The following is a 21,957-nucleotide window of genomic DNA, read 5'->3' as shown; positions in this document are numbered from 1 at the left end:
CTTCCCCCCCACCCTCTGCACAGCAAGCAGGAGGCTCCTGGGAGCAGCTCCAAGGCAGAGGGAAGAAGAAGCACATGGCAGTGTGGAGAGGGATACCTGAACTGCCTGGCAATTGATAGGCTGCCGCACAGGGAACTTAGGGGGGCTGCCAGTCGACCCTGGTTCCAAGCCCCAGCCCCTAGCTCCAATGGGCTGCTCTTTCTGCAAGCAGTGGACAAAGCAGGCGGCTGACAAACAACATTATAAGGGAGCATTGTGCAACTTTAAATGAGCATGTTCTCTAACTGATCAGCGACGTAACAACGAAACCATTAACTTGGACAACGTTAAGTGAGGAGTTACTGTACTTGAAAACTGTTTTCATGTCCCCTCTCAGTCTTCTCTTTTCCAGACTAAGCAAATCCAGTGTTTTCAATCTTCCCTCATAGGTCACGTTTTCTATACCTTTAATCATTTTTGTTGCTCTTCTCTGGACTTTCTCCATTTTGTCCATATCTTTCCAGAAATGTGGTGCCCAGAACTGGACACAATACTCCAGTTGAGGCCTAATCAGTGTGGAGTAGAGCGGAAGAATTACTTCTCGTGTCTTGCTTACAATACTCCTGCTAATACATCCCAGAATGGTGTTCGCTTTTTTTGCAATAGTGTTACACTGTTGACTCATATTTAGCTTATGGTCCACTATGACGCCCAGGTCCCTTTCCACAATACTCCTTCCTAGGCAGTCATTTCCCATTCTGTATGTGTGTGCAACTGATTGTTCCTTCCTAAATGGAGTACTTTGCATTTGTCTCCGCCTCAAGGTGATTTTGATGGAAAAGTCCCTTCAGCTTTCTCCTCAGGGACCAAAATCAACATCATCAGATGGTTTCCCAAGCAAAACCTCTGCTCATGTGCGTGCTCAGTCTTCCAAATCGTCCAGGAAGCAAGCCATGACCTTCCCTCATAAGGATACTCAGAAAAAGAAGAGGTCCCTGGGGAGGTTGCTATCCTCAATGCCGAGCTCAACTAAAGTTTGCATCTTTGAGGCTCCAGGTACCTCCGGCACCGTCCCTCCTCTGCCAAGCCTCCCCGCACCGGCACAGACTCGAAACGCCACTCCTTCACCGCATTGACCACCCTGGTGCGGGACTCGGCACCGAGACCTGTGCTACTAGCAATGCTAGCACCAACTCAATCATTGGCACCGATGGACAGACTGAAAATGGCTCCAACAGTCTCAACCAAGGCTGGCAGGAAAGCAGACTACATCTGCACCAACAGCACTGCCGCCACAGAAACAAGCTGCTCTGCAACAGTTTCTACACCACAAAGACATAGAGGTTTCTTCAGTGCTGCAGTTGCCGTTGCTCGGCACTGAGGAATCTCCGGGCCAACTAGCGCAACAGCTACCCACTCCACCTGCTCCCTAGCCCATCTCCAGTGATGAAGGAGAACTTATATGGGAGCCATTTCTCTTCCCAGCACTCTTCACCCACAAAGCAGAGACCTCCATGGGATGCTGTTAAGACCAAGTCCCGCTGCAGTGGTATGGGCAACCCTGGATTTGTTCTCCAATGCCCTTTCCTATGCAGTGGCCCCCATGGGACCCCAGGCGGCATATAGGGCTCACTACACTAGACCCTTGACTCCAGCCCAAGGGGAAATTTGCTCTTCTCCACCTTCCCTGAGACAGGTATGCATTGGAGGCACCCGAGAGCCTGGCAGATGAGAAGGAAGAAGACTCAGATCATGAAGGCATTTTGCTAGCTCACAACTCATCTTCCTCTCCTAACAAGGCAGTCATACCACTGCTTCCAACCATAGTAGATGACCTGAGACAATTTTAGGAACTTTTTAAAAGAGTAGCCGCCTGGCAAGACATTCCACTCGAGAAGGTGCAAGAAAACCAGCACAAGCTGCTACAAATCTTACAGACATCCGTTTCATCCAAAATTGTACTGACCATCAACAATGCCATAATGGAGCCAGCGGAGAATATTTGGCAGAACCCCATAACCATACCACCTTTAAAAGAACTGACAAACTACTTCATCCCAGCTAAAGGGATGGACTTTCTTTTCTCTCACCCACAATCCAACTCTCTGGTTGTGGAAGCTGCCAACCATTGCAGCAAACAACCCCAATTCCAGTCAATCCCACAAGAAAAAGAACACAAACAATTAGACCTTTTTGGTCGAAAGGTGTACTTGTTGGCAACACTCCAATTCCAGGTTGCCAATTACTCAGCCCTTCTTGCAAAGTACAACTTTGACAACTACGGTAAGCTGCAAGAATTCCTTAAGGCTCTACTAGAGGACAAACATCCCCAGTTCACTGCCATCATGAATGAGGGACAACTAATTACCCATCCACCCTACAGGCCTCAATGAATGTAGCAGACACTGCTGCAAAACGACAGTGACAGCTGTCATAATGTGCAGGGCCTCGTGGTTGCAGTCATCCGGTATCCCAAAAGATCTCCAACTCAAGGTGGAGGATCTCCCCTTCGATCAGGAGAAGTTCTTCTCCACAAAAACAGACAACATTTTTCACGCTATGAAGGACTCTCGGGCTGCCTTGCGCACTTTTAGGCATTTATACGCCACCTAACAAAAGGCATCGTTACTAACCATACCAAAAGGGCAGAGACACCTCTTTGTACTGCCCACAACAACATCATTTTGACCAGAACAGAAATAAACAATAATCACAGAGATACAGGGAAAAAGAAAAGGAGTACTTGTGGCACCTTAGAGACTAACAAATTTATTTGAGCATAAGCTTTCGTGAGCTACAGCTCACTTCATCGGATGCATGCAGTGGAAAATACAGTGGGGAGATTTATATACACACACACAGAACATGAAACAATAGGTTTTATCATACATATTGTAAGAAGAGTGATCACTTAAGATGAGCTATTACCAGCAGGAAGGGGGGGGGGGGGAAGAAAACCTTTTGTGGTGATAATCAAGGTGGGCCATTTTCAGCAGTTGACAGGAACATCTGAGGAACAGTGGGGGGGGGGGAATAACATGGGGAAATAGTTTTACTTTGTGTAATGACCCATCCATCCCAGTCTCTATTCAAGCCTAAGTTAATTATATCCAGTTTGCAAATTAATTCCAATTCAGCAGTCTCTCGTTGGAGTCTGTTTTTGAAGATACAGGGCTCCTCAATCACAGTCCTCGTCTTCACAACCATCTACCACCAAGCAGGGCCGGTGCATGGATGTTTCGTGCCCTAGGCGAAACTTCCACCTTGCACCCGCCCCCAGCCCTGAGACAGCTCCCTGCCCCCCCTCGTCCTGAGACATCCCCCCTGCGGCAGCTCCCCGCTGCCCCCTCCCTCCCTCAGCCTGGGGAGTCGTGTGGCAGCTCCCCGCTGCCCCCTCCCTTGGCCCGGGGAGCCGCGTGCAGCAACTCTCCGCCCCAGCTCACCTCTATTCCACCTCTTCCCCGAGCAGGCCACCGCTTCTCCCGCCTTCCAGGCTTGCAGCGCCAATCAGCTGTTTGGCACGCAAGCCTCGGAGGGAGAGAAGCAGAGTGGGGCGGCATGCTCGTGAGGAGGTGGAGCATAGATGAGCTGGGGCGGGGAGCAGTTCTCCTGTGCACAGCCCCCCCCATTACTTGCTGCAGGCAACCCTCCCCGTGCCCCCCTGCCCCACACCTCCGCTCCACCGCCTCCCCAGAGTGCGCTTTTGGCCGCCTCCAACCATGTGGCACCCTAGACAACCGCCTAGTTTGCTTAGTGGTTGCACCGGCCCTGCCACCACTAAACAACCTCCCCTGCAATACAGTGCTTTCACATAGTGCTACCCAACCGTTTGGCCACTGCCTGCGCCCATTCTATCATGCCTAGGCAGCAATAACAACAGATTAATGGGTACTGGAGATTATAAAATTGGCATAAACTATCCCCTTCTTCTCCCTCCCCTTTCCCTATCCCTTTTCAGGGACCCTTCTCACCAGTACCTTTTACAACAGGAAATAAACCACTTCCTACAATTGGGTGCCATGAAGCAAGTTATAACTCAATACAAGAGAAAGGTGTTTTATTCACATTATTTTCTCACCAAAAAGAAAAATAGCAGACAGAGACCCATCTTACACCTTCGGAAGCTCAACAAATTTGTGTGGAATCACGGATTCAAAATGGTCACACTGGCCACAATTATACCAGTGCTAGACAAGTGGGACTGGTTTTCAGCCCTTGACCTTCAAAATGCTTATTCTCCTATTACCATACACCCAGTGCACAGCCGATTACTACAGTTCCTGGTGGGGCTCAATCATTACCAGTACAGAGTACTATCCTTTGGCCTTTCCACTGCCCCTGAAGTTTTTTCCAAAACCCTCGCAGTAGTGGCAGCCCACTTGCAAAAAGAGGAGTGATGATCTTTCTGTACCTAGATGACTGTCTCCTGAAAAGTACAACTGAGGAAGAAGCGACAGGCATGGTGCAGACCACCATCACTTTGTTCCAGATACTGGGATTGTGAATAAATGTACTGAAATCCACACTGAACCCATTGCAACAACTGGAATTCATGGGGGCCACCTCGATTCCACACAGGCCAGAGCATTGTTGCCCAGCCACAGATTCATAACACTAACCAACCTTATCTCGACAGTCAGCAGCAGTCCTCAAATGTCCATCGGAACTTGTCAGCAACCATTAGGTCATATGGTGGCTATGACATTTGTCATGTGACACATGAGACTGCATATGCGTTTTCTACAGAGCTGGCTGAGCACAGTATACATTCCCCTTAAACACAGTCTAAACAAAAGAGTAAGGGTATCTCCAAAGGTCATTACATCACTACATTGGTCGATGAAGCCAGAAAACATATGCACATGGATCCCTTTCCAACACAACCCTTCATAATTAATAATCACGACCAATGGGTCACTGATAGGCTGGGGCACTCACTTGGACCAGCACACTATACAAGGCAGATGGTCAGCAATGGAAACCCAACTTCACATCAATCTTCTGGAGCTCCGTGTGGTATACAATGCGTGCAGACACTTCCTTCCAGTCATACGACACAAGTCAATCTGCATACTGACCGACAACATAGCATGCATGTTCTATATCAATTGCCAAGGAGGAGCTCGCTCCCATTCACTCTGCACCGAGGCCATGAAACTATGGAACTGGTGCATCCACCACAACATAACCATCTCAGTATCTTACCTCCTGGGGTGCCAGAACATGACGGCAGACACCCTAAGCAGACATTTTTCCCAGGAGCATGAATGGGAAATACACAACAGTGTATTCCAATCAATATTCCAGGAATGGGGTTTTCCCTCAGTGGATCTGTTTGCATCAGCAACAAAGCACACATGCCCACTCTTTTGCTCCAGGGCGGGTCTAGCACCCACGCCTTAGGGTAGTGGTTCTCAACCAGGGATCCAGGGCAGGTTTCAGTGGGGCTGCCAAGCAGGGCCAGTGTTAGACTTGCTGGAGCTCAGGGCAGGAAGCTGAAATCCTACCGCATGGGGCTGAAGCCCAGGGCCTTGAATCATGCCACCTGAGGCTGAAGGTGAAGCCTGAGCAACTTAGTTTAATGGGGCCTCCTGTGGTGTGCGGCCCCATGCAATTGCCCTGCTTGCTACCCCCTAACACCGGTCCTTTTATATGCAGAAACCTAGTTGTTGTGGCACAGGTGGGCCATGGAGTTTTATAGCATGTTGCGGGTGGGGGGGAGGGGGATACAGAATATGTACCCAGGAATCCATCAACCTACACCTCCATGGGATTTGAACCTTGTACTTAAATGCCTCACCAGAATGCCCTTTGAACCTTTAGCGACCTACTGACCCCTTCATCTGTCTATGAAAGTAGCATTCTTGGTCGCGATCACCTCTGCTAGTCAAGTCAGTGAGATCAGGGCATTCATGGTCGAGCCCCCTATCATTGTGTTTACTAAAGACAAGGTCACATTGCGGCTACACCCAAAATTTTTCCCTAAAGTGTAACATCTTTCCATATAAACCAACCTATACACATTCCCATGTTTTACCCAAAACTGCCCGGGAACCTACAAGAGGCCATCCTACATGCACTCAATGTCAGACGAGCCATAACGTTTTATTTAAACAGAACCAAACCCTTCCAGAAATCCCCAAGACTGCTTATTTCCACAGGTGAGTGATCTAGGGATGTGTAATATCAACCCAGAGACTCTCTAAATGGATCTCAACATGAATCCAACTTTGCCACTGACTGCATAACAGGAACCTCCACAAGGAATCTGATCCCACTCTACGTGTGCCATGGCTATATCTATAGCCTTCCTGAACAATGTCCCTCTAATAAACATATGTACGGCTGCCACAAGGCAGCACACCTTTACAAAACACTATGCCATCACCCAAAGCTCTATGTCAGACGCTATATTAAGTCTTACTGAGCTCTCTCTAACAACACACATAACTCCAAAGCTCCTACAATCCACAGTGGGGCACTGCTCTACAGACACCTGAAGTGGAGCACCCACAGGGACTCGAAAAAGAAGAGAAAGTTACTCCTCACCTAGTTCAGTAACAAGGGTTCTTTGATATGTGTGTCCCTGTGGATGCTCCACTACCCACCCTCCTCCCCTCTACTTCGGAGTTTATGCCTCAAGCTCTGCTGTAAAGAAGGAATCGAACAGGTCAGGTCGTGCGCATGCTACATGAGGTGCCAACGGCATTGTGAGACCACTCCTGTGCATGCACGCCCCTACCGAGCAGTGCTACTGAAAATCTCTGATCTGTGGCACAGGGACACATCTTGAAGAACCCTCGTTACTGCACAAGATGAGTAACTTCCTTTTCCCTACCTCTCAGGGCTGTTGTGAGGATAAATTCATCATTAATGTTTGTAAAAAGAAAAGGAGTACTTGTGGCACCTTAGAGACTAACAAATTTATTAGAGCATAAGCTTTCGCAAATGTAAATGCATCTGATGAAGTGAGCTGTAGCTCACGAAAGCTTATGCTCTAATAAATTTGTTAGTCTCTAAGGTGCCACAAGTACTCCTTTTCTTTTTGCGAATACAGACTAACACGGCTGCTACTCTGAAACCTGTGATTAATGTTTGTGAAGTTCTTAGATAGCTCCCAGAGAGAGTGCATACATACCAGGGTGAGGCTGAGCCCATAGCTCCAACCTGCAGCAGCCATGGTGAGTATGACATACAAACTACCCTTCTTCCCCAGTCATCTCCCCATGGTGAGTGGGACACTCAACTAGTCCGCCTCTATGACACACAACAAATGAGTTTGATGCCATCCATTTCAAACCTGCACCCCCAATGAGTCTGACACGTAAATTTACTTAAAATTCTGCACTGGCTCTTGTGGTGAGTCTTCCTTGTGAATCTCTACTGGCATGAGGGGTCTGACACAAATCTTCCTATCTCAGAGCTCTGCTCCCAGGTGAATCTGACACACAGATTCCCCTTCAACCCTCTTTACTGTCTTGACAAGCTATACAGGTGTTGCTAGCATGTAGAAGAGACAAACTCTTCAGGCATCTGCCAGAGGTAGGTATGATTTTCACCTGAATGGGGCCAATGCACAAATTCCACACATGCCACAACACCCAGCTGAGTCTAAATTCTGCACAACACTCCACCCTGCTGAGTTTGACCTGTGATTCTATGCAGACAGGGTATCATAACTTTTATAAATTGTACAAGGTTTTCTGTATTTTAAAAGTTAAATTATTGCTCATTAAAATTACTGGGATTGATAGTTACATACCACAATAAAAAGTGCATTATGGAGACAACCTTTGCCATTTTACAAAAGACTGCATCCGTGGATTTGGGGAATGTAAGGGAGAATCTCAGCTGCCTTTCTTTCTTTGTAAATTTTAGCCCTTTTCCTGGTGAAACTAGTTTTGAAAATCATAAACCAATGAAAGCCAATCATGAGGGTTGAAAATTTATAATTTATCCTTCCTAAAATTCACAGATTATTGACAGACACCTCAGTCCACCCAGGGATCAGTTTTGGGGTCCAGAAAATAACATAGGTATAGGTCTCTCTCTTTTTTTTTTAGAAGATCTCAGATCAACTTAAAGTTCCAGTCAGAGTTACTTTTCTTGTCCTGAGTTAGCGTAGCTTGAGTGAGAATGGTCATGCTGAGGAATAACACATGAGTTGCTGCATTCAGTTGTGAGTTGCATTAAGACTTTGGTGGGCACATCCCATGATTCTTAGCATGGCACTGAAATGAGCAGCACCATGAATTCTTTCCCTGTGAATTGTGTGAGAACTTTTCTGTGTTTTATGGGCATACAGGGGAATTTTGGGAAGGGGTTGGAGGATTAGTAGCACTCAAGAAGTTGTGTTAGCAGCTGACAATTTGCACTCACTGAGATTTAGTCCATACCTGCTTAAGCCAGCCAGCTATAGTTAAAAACACGACCACACTGGAGTTAAGGATTCTTGTGTGTGAATGCAATTCAAGATAGGAACAACACTCAAGTGATAACTCCAATTAACTTTGCAACTTGGAGGCAAGTTTATGTAGTACTTTGAAGAACAAGAAAGGGAGCTTGAATTTGATTTGTAAGGGTTTGTTTACATGGGGAATTGACCTGCATAACCACAGTGTAATATTTCTATATGGACACTTTATTCTGGAATAATTACTCCTTTCTCAAAATGGGGCATATAATTTTTCCATTATAACTATGTTGGTCAATTTCCCCATCTAGACAGCCCTACAAGATGGGAAACCAGTGAAGAGGTTCAAGGAAGGGTACAATCTGGTTGGAGTACCAGGAAAGGAAGTTTATTTTGACAATAGTATTTTGCATAGACTGAAAGGAGGAGAAGTGAGGAACATAGGAATTACCATGCTGTGTCCAACCTGTGGTCCATCTAATCCAGTATCCTCTTTCCAACAATGGCACCGGATGCTTCAGAGGAAGGTCAAAGAAGCCCATAATAGGAAGTTGTGGGATAATCTGCTTCCCATGAAAGTCTCATCCTAATCCCTAATAGGTAGAAATTGTCTTAAACACTGAAGCATGAGGGTTTATATCCCTTTCAATACTCTCTTTTAACCTTAATTAACTATTATAAAACTGGTTATTCTTGTTATTCATCTAAATGTCCAATCCATTTTTGAACTTTGCTAAATCTTTGGCAGCAAGGACCACAGTCTATGTGTGGCGTAAAAAAGGTTTTAATTTTCAACTTTTCAGTTTCATTGAATGTCCCCTTATTCCTGTATTATGAGATAAGGGGAATATAAGCTCCCATCTACCTTCTTTATATCATTCATCACTTTATATACTTTTACAATGTCTCCATTTACTTGTCTCCTTTCTAAAGTAAATAATCTCAACCTTTTTCATATGAGAATTTTTCCTTGCCTCTAACCATTCTTGTTACCTTTCTTTTAACTCCCTCTAATACTACAATATCTTTTTTTGAGATGGAGTGACCAGTACTGCACGGTATTCCAAATGAAGGGATACCATTGATTTATATAACATTATATTTTTTCCCATATTATTCTCCATCCTGTTCTTTATGCATCCTAACATCTTTTTAGATCACAGCTGTACACGAAGTAGTGGTAGAATCCTGAAAGGTGTATGAGGACTAGAGGTTTACAGTAATCAATGTGAAATAAGACTAAGCTTGTCTATACAAGGAAATTTATTGACATAATTATATCAGTATACCTCCCTGTGTAGATGCTTTTATTCTAGAATAAAAGTGTCATTCCCTGGTTTTGCTAATGTTGCTTTGCAAGCAGTATAAGATAAACCAGAAAAAGGCACTCTTATTCCAGAATAATTTTTGTTTTATTTAAGTGAAAGAAGCAGACAGTTTTAGGGCAAAACTAGAGATGGGTGGTGAAGGAACAAGTAAAGTAAACATTGAGATTAAAATTGCAAGCCAGAGAGACAAGAAGGATAGTGTAGTTCTTAATAGTGAGAGATTCAATACAACACTTAACATCAAGTCAGACCCACACTTCTCTGCTCAGATGGTCCACAAGTTGTCAATTACGGTGATGATTTTGTATATGACATATGTCCTGCTAGGAAGTCATTGCAGTACTTTAATCACACTGCAACTTACAGGGAAAATTAAGGGTATCTTTAGGGCATTGTTATGGGCGTGTATGATTTTTTACTTCTGGGCACAGACATAATTCCATTTAAACAATAGTACTTGACAAGAAATTTTCTATCACTTCTGCTGTGAAGTCTATATGAAATTAGCCAACTGAACCACACATTAGGAAAATAAAATAAATTTAAAAAGCTTAATTACTACATTAGGCTGTGCATTAGCTCTCAATGAACTGAGAAACCATAATAATCATATTGATGTTAACCCTCTCCTGCTCTCACCCCCACTCCTTTCTGCTATATTGCTTTTCTTTTGTTACTTCATGTTTAATTTATGTTCCAGTCTTGCAAACATGTATGCATATGTTTTCATTTTAAACATGTGAGTAGTCCCATTCACTTTACTGAGGCTACTCATATGAGTAAAGTTAAGCATGTATATAAGTGTTTGCAGGATCAGTGCCTTATCTGATAAGCACCTTGAGGCAGGGATCATACTTCCTGTCTGATTTGAAGACATCTAGCATACCAGTAAAATTAAATAATAATAATACAATTTCATAACTTGCTGGAGATCTCTTATGTCCTGGTCTTTTAACCCAGCTAATCATTAACTGCTAGAAAATATCTAACATTGAAGTAATGTTATTTTATATTGAAAAGGGGCATAGGTTAAAAATCATATATTTAAAAAAAAATCAAATGCCCTTTTCCATGTAACTAATATTTTAGATGATTAAAAGTGAAATAATTTTAAACAATCTAAATTGCTATTCCCAGTCAATACTGTTAGCTCACTTTTTGTACTTCACTTTGGAGAATGAAAATTAGTCAACCCTTCTAACAGCTCACTGATGGATGGATGACTTGGGACATCAGAGGTATATCTTCTGCTTCAATTCCATGAATATCTCATTGGACAGTGGGATTGTGACATCAGAGGTAAGTCAACAAATCATCACTCTTCTCTCCTTTTGTCTCACTCTCCCCAGTGAGATTGTGATATCAGAGGTAACAAGACAACATCTTCCTTTCTCTTCTCTTTTCCATATTCTTTATCCTTCTCTAGCTCTTCCCTTAATACAGTTGCATAGTGATGTCCAGCCTGCCTCATTTGCCTGCTTCTTCCACAGCCATCTCAGGGCTTTCTTCCATAGACCTCTCTTGGTGTGGGTTGCCTTTCCTGAGCTGGTTCACCAAGCCACTTCTCCTAACTTAGGTCTAGTCTTCCTCATTCTGTTCATTTATCAGAAAAAAAAATTGTTCCAGCATGATGTGCCAGAGTTTTACTGAGCAACTGCAATAATCATACGGATGATGTCCCCATTCACCAAGTCAGTGCATAAAGGCCACCAAATAGTAAATAGTACGTTTTGGTCGTTACCAACTTGGATCTGATTTTAAATAGTTGCCTAGAGATGCCATTCTGCCCTTTTTGAAAAAAGAAGTGTGTAAGGTTAAACTGTTGTCTGTCTGCATGTGCTCTGCTGGCAGTTGGGTTCAGAAACTTTGGGTCATAGAATCATAGACTTTAAGGTCAGAAGGAACCATTATGGTCATCTAGTCTGACCTCCTGTACAACGCGGGCCACAGAATCTCACCCATCCACTTCTGTAACAAACCCCTAACCTACGTCTGAGCTATTGAAGTCCTCAAATCATGGTTTAAAGACTTTGAGGTGCAGAGAATCCTCCAACAAGTGACCAGTGCCCCATGCTGCAAAGGAAGGTGAAAAAAACCCAGGGCCTCTTCCAATCTGCCCTGGAGGAAAATTTCTTCTGGACCCCAATTATGGTGATCACTAGACCCTGAACATGTGGGCAAGACTCACTAGCCAGACACCCAGGAAAGAATTCTCTGTAGTAACTCAGATCCCACCCCATCTAACATCCCATCACAGACCATTGGGCATATCTACCACTAATAGTTGAAGATCAATTAATTGCCAAAATTAGGCTATCCCATCATATCATCTCTTCCATAAACTTATCAAGCTTAGTCTTGAAGCCAGATATGACTTTTGACCCCATTGCTTTCCTCGGAAGGCTGTTCCAGAATTTCACATGTTGTCCTCCTAGGTATAAGTCCCTGGGAGTGTAAAACATGCCCCAAACTCTGATTTAGCACCCACAGAATTAAAGGGACATTTTAGCCTTTGGGGAAGGATTTGGGTCACAGCAAGGGAAAATGCGTGCCTGTAAAACCAATAGATCCATTAGAACAGTGATACTCAGACTGAGGCTCCAGAGCTGCAAGTGGATCTTTTGTGTGTCTCTTTGCTTTTTGCAGCACATGATATTAAAACACTGTGTGATTGGTTAATAATTAAATCAGGATGCTTTTACTATGTTTTTAATCAATTGTAGTTGATAAAATAATAATACTTGGTCAGTCATTTTGCTGTGAGAATTATATATATAAATAGTAAATGAAACAATGAATTCACACCACTATGGCTCTTTTGGGTAATGTTGATTGCTAATTTGGCTCCTGAACCACTGAGATCTGACAGGTTTCAGAGTAGCAGCCATGTCTATATCCGCAAAAAGAAAAAGAGTACTTGTGGCACCTTAGAGACTAACAAATTTATCTGAGCATAAGCTATATTAGAACTACTGAGAAATCTATGCAGACCCACCAGGACCTTAGCCCATCCCTGTAGTAGGCCATGAAGGGCCAGAATTCCCTTCATTGTAGCAGTATATAGCTGTTAAACTGTGTTCTTGTTGGCTGACTCTTGCACTCTACTCTCTTCTTAGAGAGTGGTTTCAGACAAAGAAGAGAATCACACAGAGACAATTCCTATGTACATTTCTGCCGGAAAAATCCATGTCCTACAAAAGGGCAGCATGTTATGTCCATTCCCTTTTAGACCTCATAGATCTTGTGCAAACCAGTTTAGGAGGCAGGGGGCACATGTTTTGGAGAGACAGATTACACTCTTTTTACACCATGAAGGCTTTTCTCTCCCTTTTTACTCCCTTCCACATCCCCTAACAGCAAGAATCATATGGCTCTTTATTTTCATATACATTACATTTTATTACTGCTCATAAGTGCTTATCTTTTTTAACTTTCTTGGGGCTGAGAAGAATGAATACAGTGTTTTAAGTAATATGAAATATAGTGGAACAACATTGTGTGTCACAGATTAAAACCAAGTAATATTTATCTCTATTTTTAATCCCATTCATTGCTGTTTGTATCCAAATTCTCCAATAAATGTCCCAAATCTGTATGATACAGTACATCTATCCTTTCTCTGTTACCATTTGCATTTGAATAGCTGAATTAGTTGAAAGATAAGTAAAATCACCTGCCAATTGACTACACATCTATAGAGACCTGAGAATGCTAGTAATTACCTCCACAGTGTGGGGTAAATTACACTTAAATAGTGTGCTCTAGATATTTTGCAGGTGAAGAAATAGATATAAGTTTGTGTGAATGCAGTGCCAAAATCTCCCACACCCTGTTTTTAAGCTATTCCATTGCAAGGGCAGAACACATAGTTCTGTGTTAGCACACTTTTTGAAGGATAACAGGGTTCTGGCAGAACAATCGTTTGATGCAGAGGCTAGTCTCAGTTATAATAATAATAATAATTAATAAGAAATATAAATATAATTAGTAAAGCACACATTCTTCCATTTCTTGGGTCTTTAATGTGAAGATCTCAAAACAGAATCTGGCTCAATAGAATAGCATTCAACTTGATTCAAATGGACAATTGATTTGTTTCTTTTGCTACTCTGCTCTCCCAGACACACACACACACACACACTCGTTCTTTGGTGAAGGCACACCGATTGTGGAACTCTGCCATCCTAAGTGAAAATCTACTCTTTATCGTTCGTGAACAGGAAAATGCTGTCTGATGTAAGGCCATAAAACACATTTGATTCTTCAAAATGTTGAAGATTTCAGTATGGTTCTCAGGGATTAATTTGGTTCTTGAAATAGACTTATTAAACGCTCAGTTTTAGCCTGTTCATAACAGAAGTCTTTCATTTACGAGTGCTGACTCAAAGACTATGGGCTTTCAAACTTTTTCATATTGTGGACCACAATTTAGAGAGATTGTTACATGGAGGATATCCACATACATTTGTAATTGCAGATCACCTTTTGTCTCATTCAGGCTCCTATGGCTTCCCAATGGCAACTACAATAATTGTTTATATAGGGAAGTAATATAAAGGAAATAATTAGCTATTTTAGCTGTCTTTAAGTGCAGTAGGATCTTGTCCTTTTTGAAGAAAGTTAATCACAGGTTTACTTTTGCTCTTCATTTCATTTCCCCATCCCATCTGCTCTGTTTTTTTCTGGTGGAAATAGGGAGGAGAGCCATTAACACTGTGACCAGAAGTGCTTTGCAGACCACTAGTGGCCCAGTGACTAGTTTTTTTGGGGGTGGGGTTCTATGATATCCTGTCTGCTTAATCTGTGATCCATTTCCTGTGGGTCTGAACTCAGCTTTAAGCATCAAAGGCACAAGGGAGGAAAGCTTTGCAGAATTTTTTCTTTGCTATGAGAGGCAATTTCACAGTGTTCAGAAAGCCAACAGCAAAGAGTCCTGATACTTTTCAGACAGCAAATCAGTCAAGTCCTGTCTGGAGCACTTTTTGAATGAGCTGATCCCTCAGTCTCAGTCTCAGTCTCAGTTGATCACACTTTAGCTTAGGGAGATAAATCCTGAAATCCTTTGGCCAAATTAGAGCGACTTCAGGACATTTGAAGTGCCAGGCAGCGGGAGCAAAGGCGGCAGTTGCCGCTCGCTTAGTCGGTCCCGCGGACCTACACATAGTTGACCGGAATTCATCCTTTGGGGGATGTTCTTGCCGGATCATCCAGGCTGGGTGTGAATGGGGGATCTGCTAGCGGAACAAGGGGAGAATACGCCCTTTAAAAAAAAAACCAAGCCCCAATAGGTGGTTGTTTATCCAAATTAAATTGCATCTCTTATGCGTAATAAAGGCTACTTTGTTGTCTTGCTGCGCCTTAAAGGCGCCTTGAACTGAAACAAGCGAGAGTGTCTCTCCCGGGGGAAAAGAGGCGAGGAGACAGGCTGGGGAGGCAATGCCGGTATCGGATGGGTCCTGAGGAAACTCCTCGCCTGCACGTCTTTGACCTGCCCCTTCCCCAGCGGAAAACATCCTCCTCCTCCCGGCGCGGAGTCAGCGATTAGCTGGAGCCCTCCCGCCGCCCGAGTTAAAGCTTCTCCGGGGGAGAGGCGAGGGCTGGGGCAGAGGGAGGCGGGTTTACCGCGTTGCTACAACGAAAAAGTGCCCCCTTCGCGCAGTCGCGGCGTCCCTGGCATCCGAGCCCAGCAAACGTCAGGTTGTCTAACGATCGCGGAGTATAAATGCTCAAATTAGCGGGGCGGCTGCAGGAGGAAGCGGCGCTGAGCCTTGGCCGGAGGCGGTGGCACCAGCGGCCGCGGGGAACCCCTCCCTGGCTAGTGCCCTGGGGCGGCTGATGTAGAGAACCCAGGGGGGAGGATCCATCTATGCTGTTAGTCCCGTCGGGAAAGAAACAACAGCTTCCCCTTCCCCTCGCTAACCCAGCCCCAGCCTCGGCCACCCTCGGCTCTCCGTCGCTGTGTGACCATGGCCGACAGCTTGCGGAGATTAATCAACAGCGAGAGCTGCAGGATCTTGCAGGAGAAGCTGGAGAGCTGGTATAAAGATTACCACGTGAGTATGACAGGTTCCAGAGCAGCAGCCCTGTTAGTCTGTATTCGCAAAAAGAAAAGGAGGACTTGTGGCACCTTAGAGACTAACACATTTACTTGAGCATAAGCTTTCCTGAGCTACAGCTCACTTCATCGGATGCATTCGGTGGAAAATACAGTGGGGAGATTGATACACACACACACACAGAACATGAAACAATGGGGTTTATCATACACACTGTAAGGAGAGTGACCCGCTGTATTTTCCACCGAATGCATCCGATGCAGTGAGCTGTAGCTCACGAAAGCTTATGCTCAAGTAAATGTGTTAGTCTCGAAGGTGCCCCAAGTCCTCCTTTTCTTTTCACTTGAGTATGTGTGTGATTCATCGCAAACGCCTTCTCTTCGTTCGCCGCCGCGAGCCGGTAAAGCGAGTCGATTCACGGGGGGTTTGTTTTGGGAGTCTGAAGATGCTGCTCAAGCCTTCTATCATTTACTCGCCTACTGTTCCTCCAAAGGTGTTTTGCCATGAAAAAGAAATCTTCCACCCCACCCCATACAGTGGAGTGAAAATGTGCTGCTTCTTGTCTCTACTTTTGTGCTTTCTAAGGGATTTTGTAGAGTGAGCCAGCTCAGGAATTAACATTTCTACTTTGTTAAATTAATGGGGGAAGAACGCACAGGATAATGGTGGCTGCTTCAGATTGTAAATTTAGGCTACTGGAGAAAGGCTATGATGCGGGGACTAATCTGTGTGAAGCGGCTCCGCTAAGTGTTGGATACCTCGAGTGATTTCCCGGGAAAGCAGTAACCAAGGACGCTGGTTTTCAGACATTGTTGTGGTTGCTTAGTTACTGACACCCATTGACACTATAAATGCATCCTATCAGGCCAGAAACAACTTGCAGCAGAGACTGCTGATTTCCCCCTCATCTCCTCTTGGTGCTCTGATACACACATCTGATCAGATTAAAGTAAAAATCAGTTGCCAAAATGCAAATTCACATCTCTTTGCAAACTCATCAGGACCACTTACACGCTTTCACAGTGATAATACTCCATCAAAAATATATTTTCCCAGAAAGGATAACAGTGGCCTCCATTTGATTTTTATAACTTCTTGTATGTGCAAATATTTTTGAAAACACTTCGTGTTAGATATCCAAGCACAATAGCTGCACTGAAAACTGTTGAATATCATAAACATCAAGGAATAGAAGAAGACCTTTAAATACAGAGAAAAGTTAGACAAGAAATATTTTATTGCTTGCAACCAGACTGTGCATCAAGATAATATAGCTTGTTCTGCTAAGGTTCTCAAAGGCCTCTGGTAAGAATCTCCCCATCTCCAGTTGCTGCTGTGGAAATGGAATATGATTTTTTTTGTTAGTTTTTAAAATTTCTAGATATTTTTAACTGTATCTGATTACAGTGTCACACATTTGAGGCATATCAGTTTGAGAACTATGAATTCCCATTAAAAAAAAATCAGACCCATTAATAATGGTTAGAAATTCAAAACCAGAACAAATGACTTGTTTTCTGAGAGCAAATTCAGTTTACAGCTATTTCACGTTTGAAACATTTTTATTAAACTGCTTTTGTTGTATAATTCCTGAAAAGATACTGCAATTATAACTTAGTACCAAAATGAAGTTATACCTTGCAGATAACATAACTGTTGAACATGGTACTGAATGTTCTTTGTAGCTGTTCTATTAAATGTTACCTGTGGTACTGTGCCAAGTTTTGGGTGTGGGTGTGGGTAAATAAGATAAACCACAAGAAACAGTTGTTTTGTTGACCTGGATGGCTTTTTCTCTTTTCTTCCTAAAACTTCTTTTTATTTTTGTCTTGAATGAAGCCATAATATTTGTGTTTTTATTTTATTTCAGTATTGTGCATTCTATTTTATTATAGTACTGTCTGTTCAGTGTCCTGCCTGCTTTGTCTGTCTGAGAATGGAGTGACTTACAGAGTTTCTTTATTTTATTTTATTTTATTTTATTTTACTTTTTATTAGTACAGAATTGTTATTACTCCATAGTGTTTGAAAGCTGACTCCGTAAAATAAACACAGCTGACTGAAGTAGCTTACTGAGGGGGGCAAGGGATTTGACTTGGTCTCTGGTTAAGTAAAATGTGTGCAATTTCTTTTATCAAATAGAAACAATTAACCTAAAATGCGTTTCACAGCAGAAGAGCGAAGAAACCACTAATCAATCTCAGATATTTAAATACAGAAGTTTTTGCCCTAAATGTACTGCAACATCTGATCTTGCAACATTACCAGATACTCTAATTGTAAAGTTACATATGTTACCCAAACTAAGAGGAATATGTGTGATTCTTGGCTAAGTAAGGGTGGTGCGACATAGTAGATTTATACAATTGCTCTCTTAACTGGCTTAAATCCCAGACTATTGACTGGCTGGCTGGCTTGTCATTGGCAGAGATGGGGCATTTATAACTGTGATATAAACTCCAGAAACCTGAGCAGATGGTAACTGCTGTTTGTAGCACATTTGAGATAAAAATGCATTTTCAAGGAAATAGTCAAATACAGAGTAAAATACATTCTCCTTGCTACTAGTGTTCTATATTCTAATCTCTGGTCTGTTTGTCTGAAAACCATTTATTTATAATTTGTTTGGGGGAGGTAATATTTATACATACCATAATTTAGTGCTTACGTACCAAAGTGATATATAGGAGCTTAAAACAGATATTTAAAAGGCAAATTAGACAAACATAGAACATGAAAGTAAGACAAAGGAAGTGGACAGAAAAAGTAGGGCTGAGAGTTAAAACAAATACAAATAACATGAATTATATAGACTTTTTGTAAGGTCTGATATTGTAAAATATAGACTGAGAAAAGAGGAAAGAAGCAGATAGCTCATGAGTTAACAGTGAGAAAGCAAGGTCAAAGAGATAGATTTGAAGAAGGAGAGTGAGGATACTTGGTTCACAGGGAGTAGGATGACATTCCAGGTGCTGGAAATTGTTTATTATGACTGAGCCCAGACAATGTGCTCGATACATAACATAAAAATGAAGACAACCCCTGCCCCAAGAATGTGCAAATCTAAGCCAGATGCAGAGAAGTAATGTTGCTTTGGGAAAGCCAAAGAAGAGGGTGGATTTGCCCCCTCCCCCCATTTAATTAATAACTTGCTTTTTGTGGGCCTCATCGAAGGAAATGAGTTTTTAGGAGTTTGGGGAAATGCTACGGGGTAGTAGATTGGTGAATCGTGATTGGGAAGACATTCAATGCATAGGGGGCTGTGTGAAAAAAGGCATGGAAATAGTGGCAGGAGACAAATGAGACATGGAGGCTGATGTAGTTGGCAGAACAGACAGGACGAGAGGGCATGTTTTAAGGGACAAGGCTGAGATGTATATTGCAATAGATTTGAAGGGAAGAATGAGAAATTCAAACTTAAGGTGGTGGACAAGTTGAGGACACTGAGGAAGAGGAAGGCTGCTGAGGGAATCAAAATCAAAGAAGGAGGATGGAGGATTTGGGTAGGGGACAATAACATCCACATAGAGGAAGAGGGGTGAATAGAGTCTGTGTGAAGAAGGCAGTGAAGTTGGAAGGCAGGGAGGGACAGCTGGAAGTAGGAGGAATATGAAAATAGGATGACAGTGCATTAGAACTTCTCTAAATGGTATGCCAAACAATCTTTCTAGGCCATCTCTGAGTGGGATGTTTTAGAGAAAGAGAGACCACCATGAGGGAGTGCAGTTTTGGAGGGCAGTTTAGAAGGAGAGATCCAGGTTTCAATAAGAACAGAGAGTTCTTTAGAAATGGAGCAGGAGAAGAATGGAGGGGGGCAGTGTGAGAAGACAGACAGCAGAGATAATGGGAGGAGGAAGAGAGAACGGATAGGGAGAGAGGAGTGGGTAAAGAACAGTCAAGATGGGGAGCAAAGGGGAGACGAGATTTAGATAAAAGGCAGAGCTATGAAGAGCCTTAAAAGTGAGGACAATGTGTTTGAACTTTCCCTAAAGATGCTGTCATTGCAAGATTCTTATTCTTGGGCCTTAGTTTCTTAACATGGGCCTGGCAGAGCTCCCAGGAATTTAAGGATTTTTAGCCCTTGAGGGGAGTGATAGTGGGGTAGATAATGATCATGTACCATCTGAGTTGAGAAGAAATGCAGCCCTTTGAACACTAGCCAGTTCCTTTTTGACCTTGGTCACTGAAGGAGCTCCCTACAGAAGATTACACCTCATTAGCCATTGCTCCAGCTCCTTTGAAGTCCCAACAATGTTCAGGGATCTTTTACCATCCCTTCTCTGACTTCCAGTCAGGTATTGTTCATCAGTACTATGTACTGAGGCTCTTGCCTTGACCATCTCAAAACACATCTGTTGATCGTCTGCTCCCACCTTTTGTGTCTGTTTTTTCTCAGCTTTTGGCACTTGCCTCTGTGCACAGGTGCAGAGAAGGTTTTGATGCTTGCCATTTTTTTGCTTTGATGTTCTCAGTGCCTCAGCACTTTCTAAACAACACCTGGGTTCCTTTTTCCTTGGTACCTCAGTGTCAGCACTGTTCTTTGCGCACCAACGCTTCAGTTAAGGTACCACAGTTTTTTATTAGGGTACCTAGCAACTTTCATGGTGCTTGTTTTTCCACTTGTTCTGGCACTTCCTTCAACACACACCCATGCTGGCAATTGGGAGGAATGGGACGAAACTGGTGGTGGTTTCAAACTCTTGACAGCACAACGATGTCAAAGACTGACAATTTGTATATCTGTTATTTTGACAATGATGTGCAGGGTACCAAACTGCCTGCATGTGTCACTACATGCCCTGATGTGGAAAGTGTCTCTAAGTCTTCCTGGAGGTACCCAATAGAGCAGAGGTGGGCAAACTATGGCCCGCGGGCCACATCTGGCCCATGAGACCACCCTGCCCAGCCCTTGAGCTCCTGGCTGGGGAGGCTAGCCCCCGGCTCCTCCCCCACAGCCTCAGCTTGCCATGCCATCAGCGCTCTGGGCAACGGGGCTGTGAGCTCCTGCCAGGCAGCATGGCTGTGAGAGCTGCTGGGTGTAGTGTATTAAATTGCTCCCCATAGAAATGTGCTACTTACGGAGCATCAGGACTGGCAGCTGTAAGTAGCACATTCCTATTGGGAACAATTTAATACACTACATCTGGGTAGGGAAGGCTGTGCCTTCCCAAACAGCCTGGCCCCCACTCCGTATCTGCCCCTTCCCACTTCCCATCCCCTGACAGCCCCTCTCAGAATCCCCGACCCATCCAATCCCCACTGCTTCTTGTCCCCTGACCGCTTCCTCCTGGGATCCCCCACCCCTAAGTGCCCCCCCCGGGACCCTCAACCCCTATCCAACCCCCCCCCGCTCTCTGTCCCCTGACTGCCCCAATCTCTATCCACACCCCAACCCCCTGACAGGCTCCCCGGGACTCCCATGCCTATCCAACTGCCCCCTATTCCATGACTGCACCTGCCCTCCATATAGTTTTGGAACCCTGACGTGGCCCTCAGGCCAAAAAGTTTGCCCATCCCTACAATAGAGACTCCTATAAGTCTGGCATGACACTGGCTAGGACAGAGTGATTTAAAGGGTAAATCCTTGAAGCTAAAGCTGAGTTTTTCTACAACTGATCAACATTGGAACACCATGCCAGGGACAGCCGGGTTTGCTCAGACCTGCTCCTCACTCCAGTAATCCCAGTCAGACTGTTTCAACTTAAAAGTCTCCTGCAGCATCATCACCAGTGTAGCCCAAGGATGAGGTGGTACTGAGTTCAGGCTAATGGACTGGGGCAGAATCTCTATGCAGGAGTCTGAGACAGGGGGCACAACAATAGTTAGCAGTTCCCTGACATGCCTTTGCCAAAGCCTCTGACTCCTGGTTGCTCTATATCAAGGCCTCTGTATTTTTTCACTTCTGCATTCAGACGCTTGAAGAGGAGAAGGAGGTGGTGATTCCAGGTATCCATGTTTGCTTGGAAATCTGGTCTAATCACTTCTGGCTTCAAAGCATTCCTTTTCTTGGTTATTGGGTGCAAGAAATCTCAGTGCAGTTGGAACTCTGTTTGGACCAAAATCTACTCTTGCATCCCAAGAGTCAGTACTCCTTGGGCAAGTAGCTCTGGCCTTTACATTGACACCTCTTGCATTGGCCACCAGTGTCCATGCTTCCCAGAACCCTGATGATACTCCAGGC

General features: G+C 43.9%; 1 protein-coding gene across 6 annotated transcripts in view; it reads left to right on the top strand.

Annotated features, from left to right (window-relative positions):
* The first annotated feature begins 15,332 nt into the window (after positions 1-15,332).
* SPATA18 (spermatogenesis associated 18) overlaps positions 15,333-21,957 on the top strand; it is a 48,248-nt gene continuing 41,623 nt past the window's right edge. For 4 of the 6 annotated variants that reach the window (XM_038400954.2, XM_038400952.2, XM_043513861.1 and 1 more), the window contains exon 1: positions 15,334-15,773. In XM_038400954.2, the coding sequence (XP_038256882.1) occupies positions 15,687-15,773 (87 nt within the window). In that variant the 5' untranslated portion in view covers positions 15,334-15,686. Of the gene's footprint in view, positions 15,774-21,957 lie in introns of all 6 variants that reach the window. The other 2 variants (XM_038400958.2, XM_043513862.1) reach the window with 2 other exon arrangements.

The sequence above is a fragment of the Dermochelys coriacea genome, chromosome 4 (genome assembly GCF_009764565.3).
Source record: "Dermochelys coriacea isolate rDerCor1 chromosome 4, rDerCor1.pri.v4, whole genome shotgun sequence".
NCBI lineage: Eukaryota > Metazoa > Chordata > Testudines > Dermochelyidae > Dermochelys > Dermochelys coriacea.
This window is presented reverse-complemented; position numbering and strand designations above follow the sequence as displayed.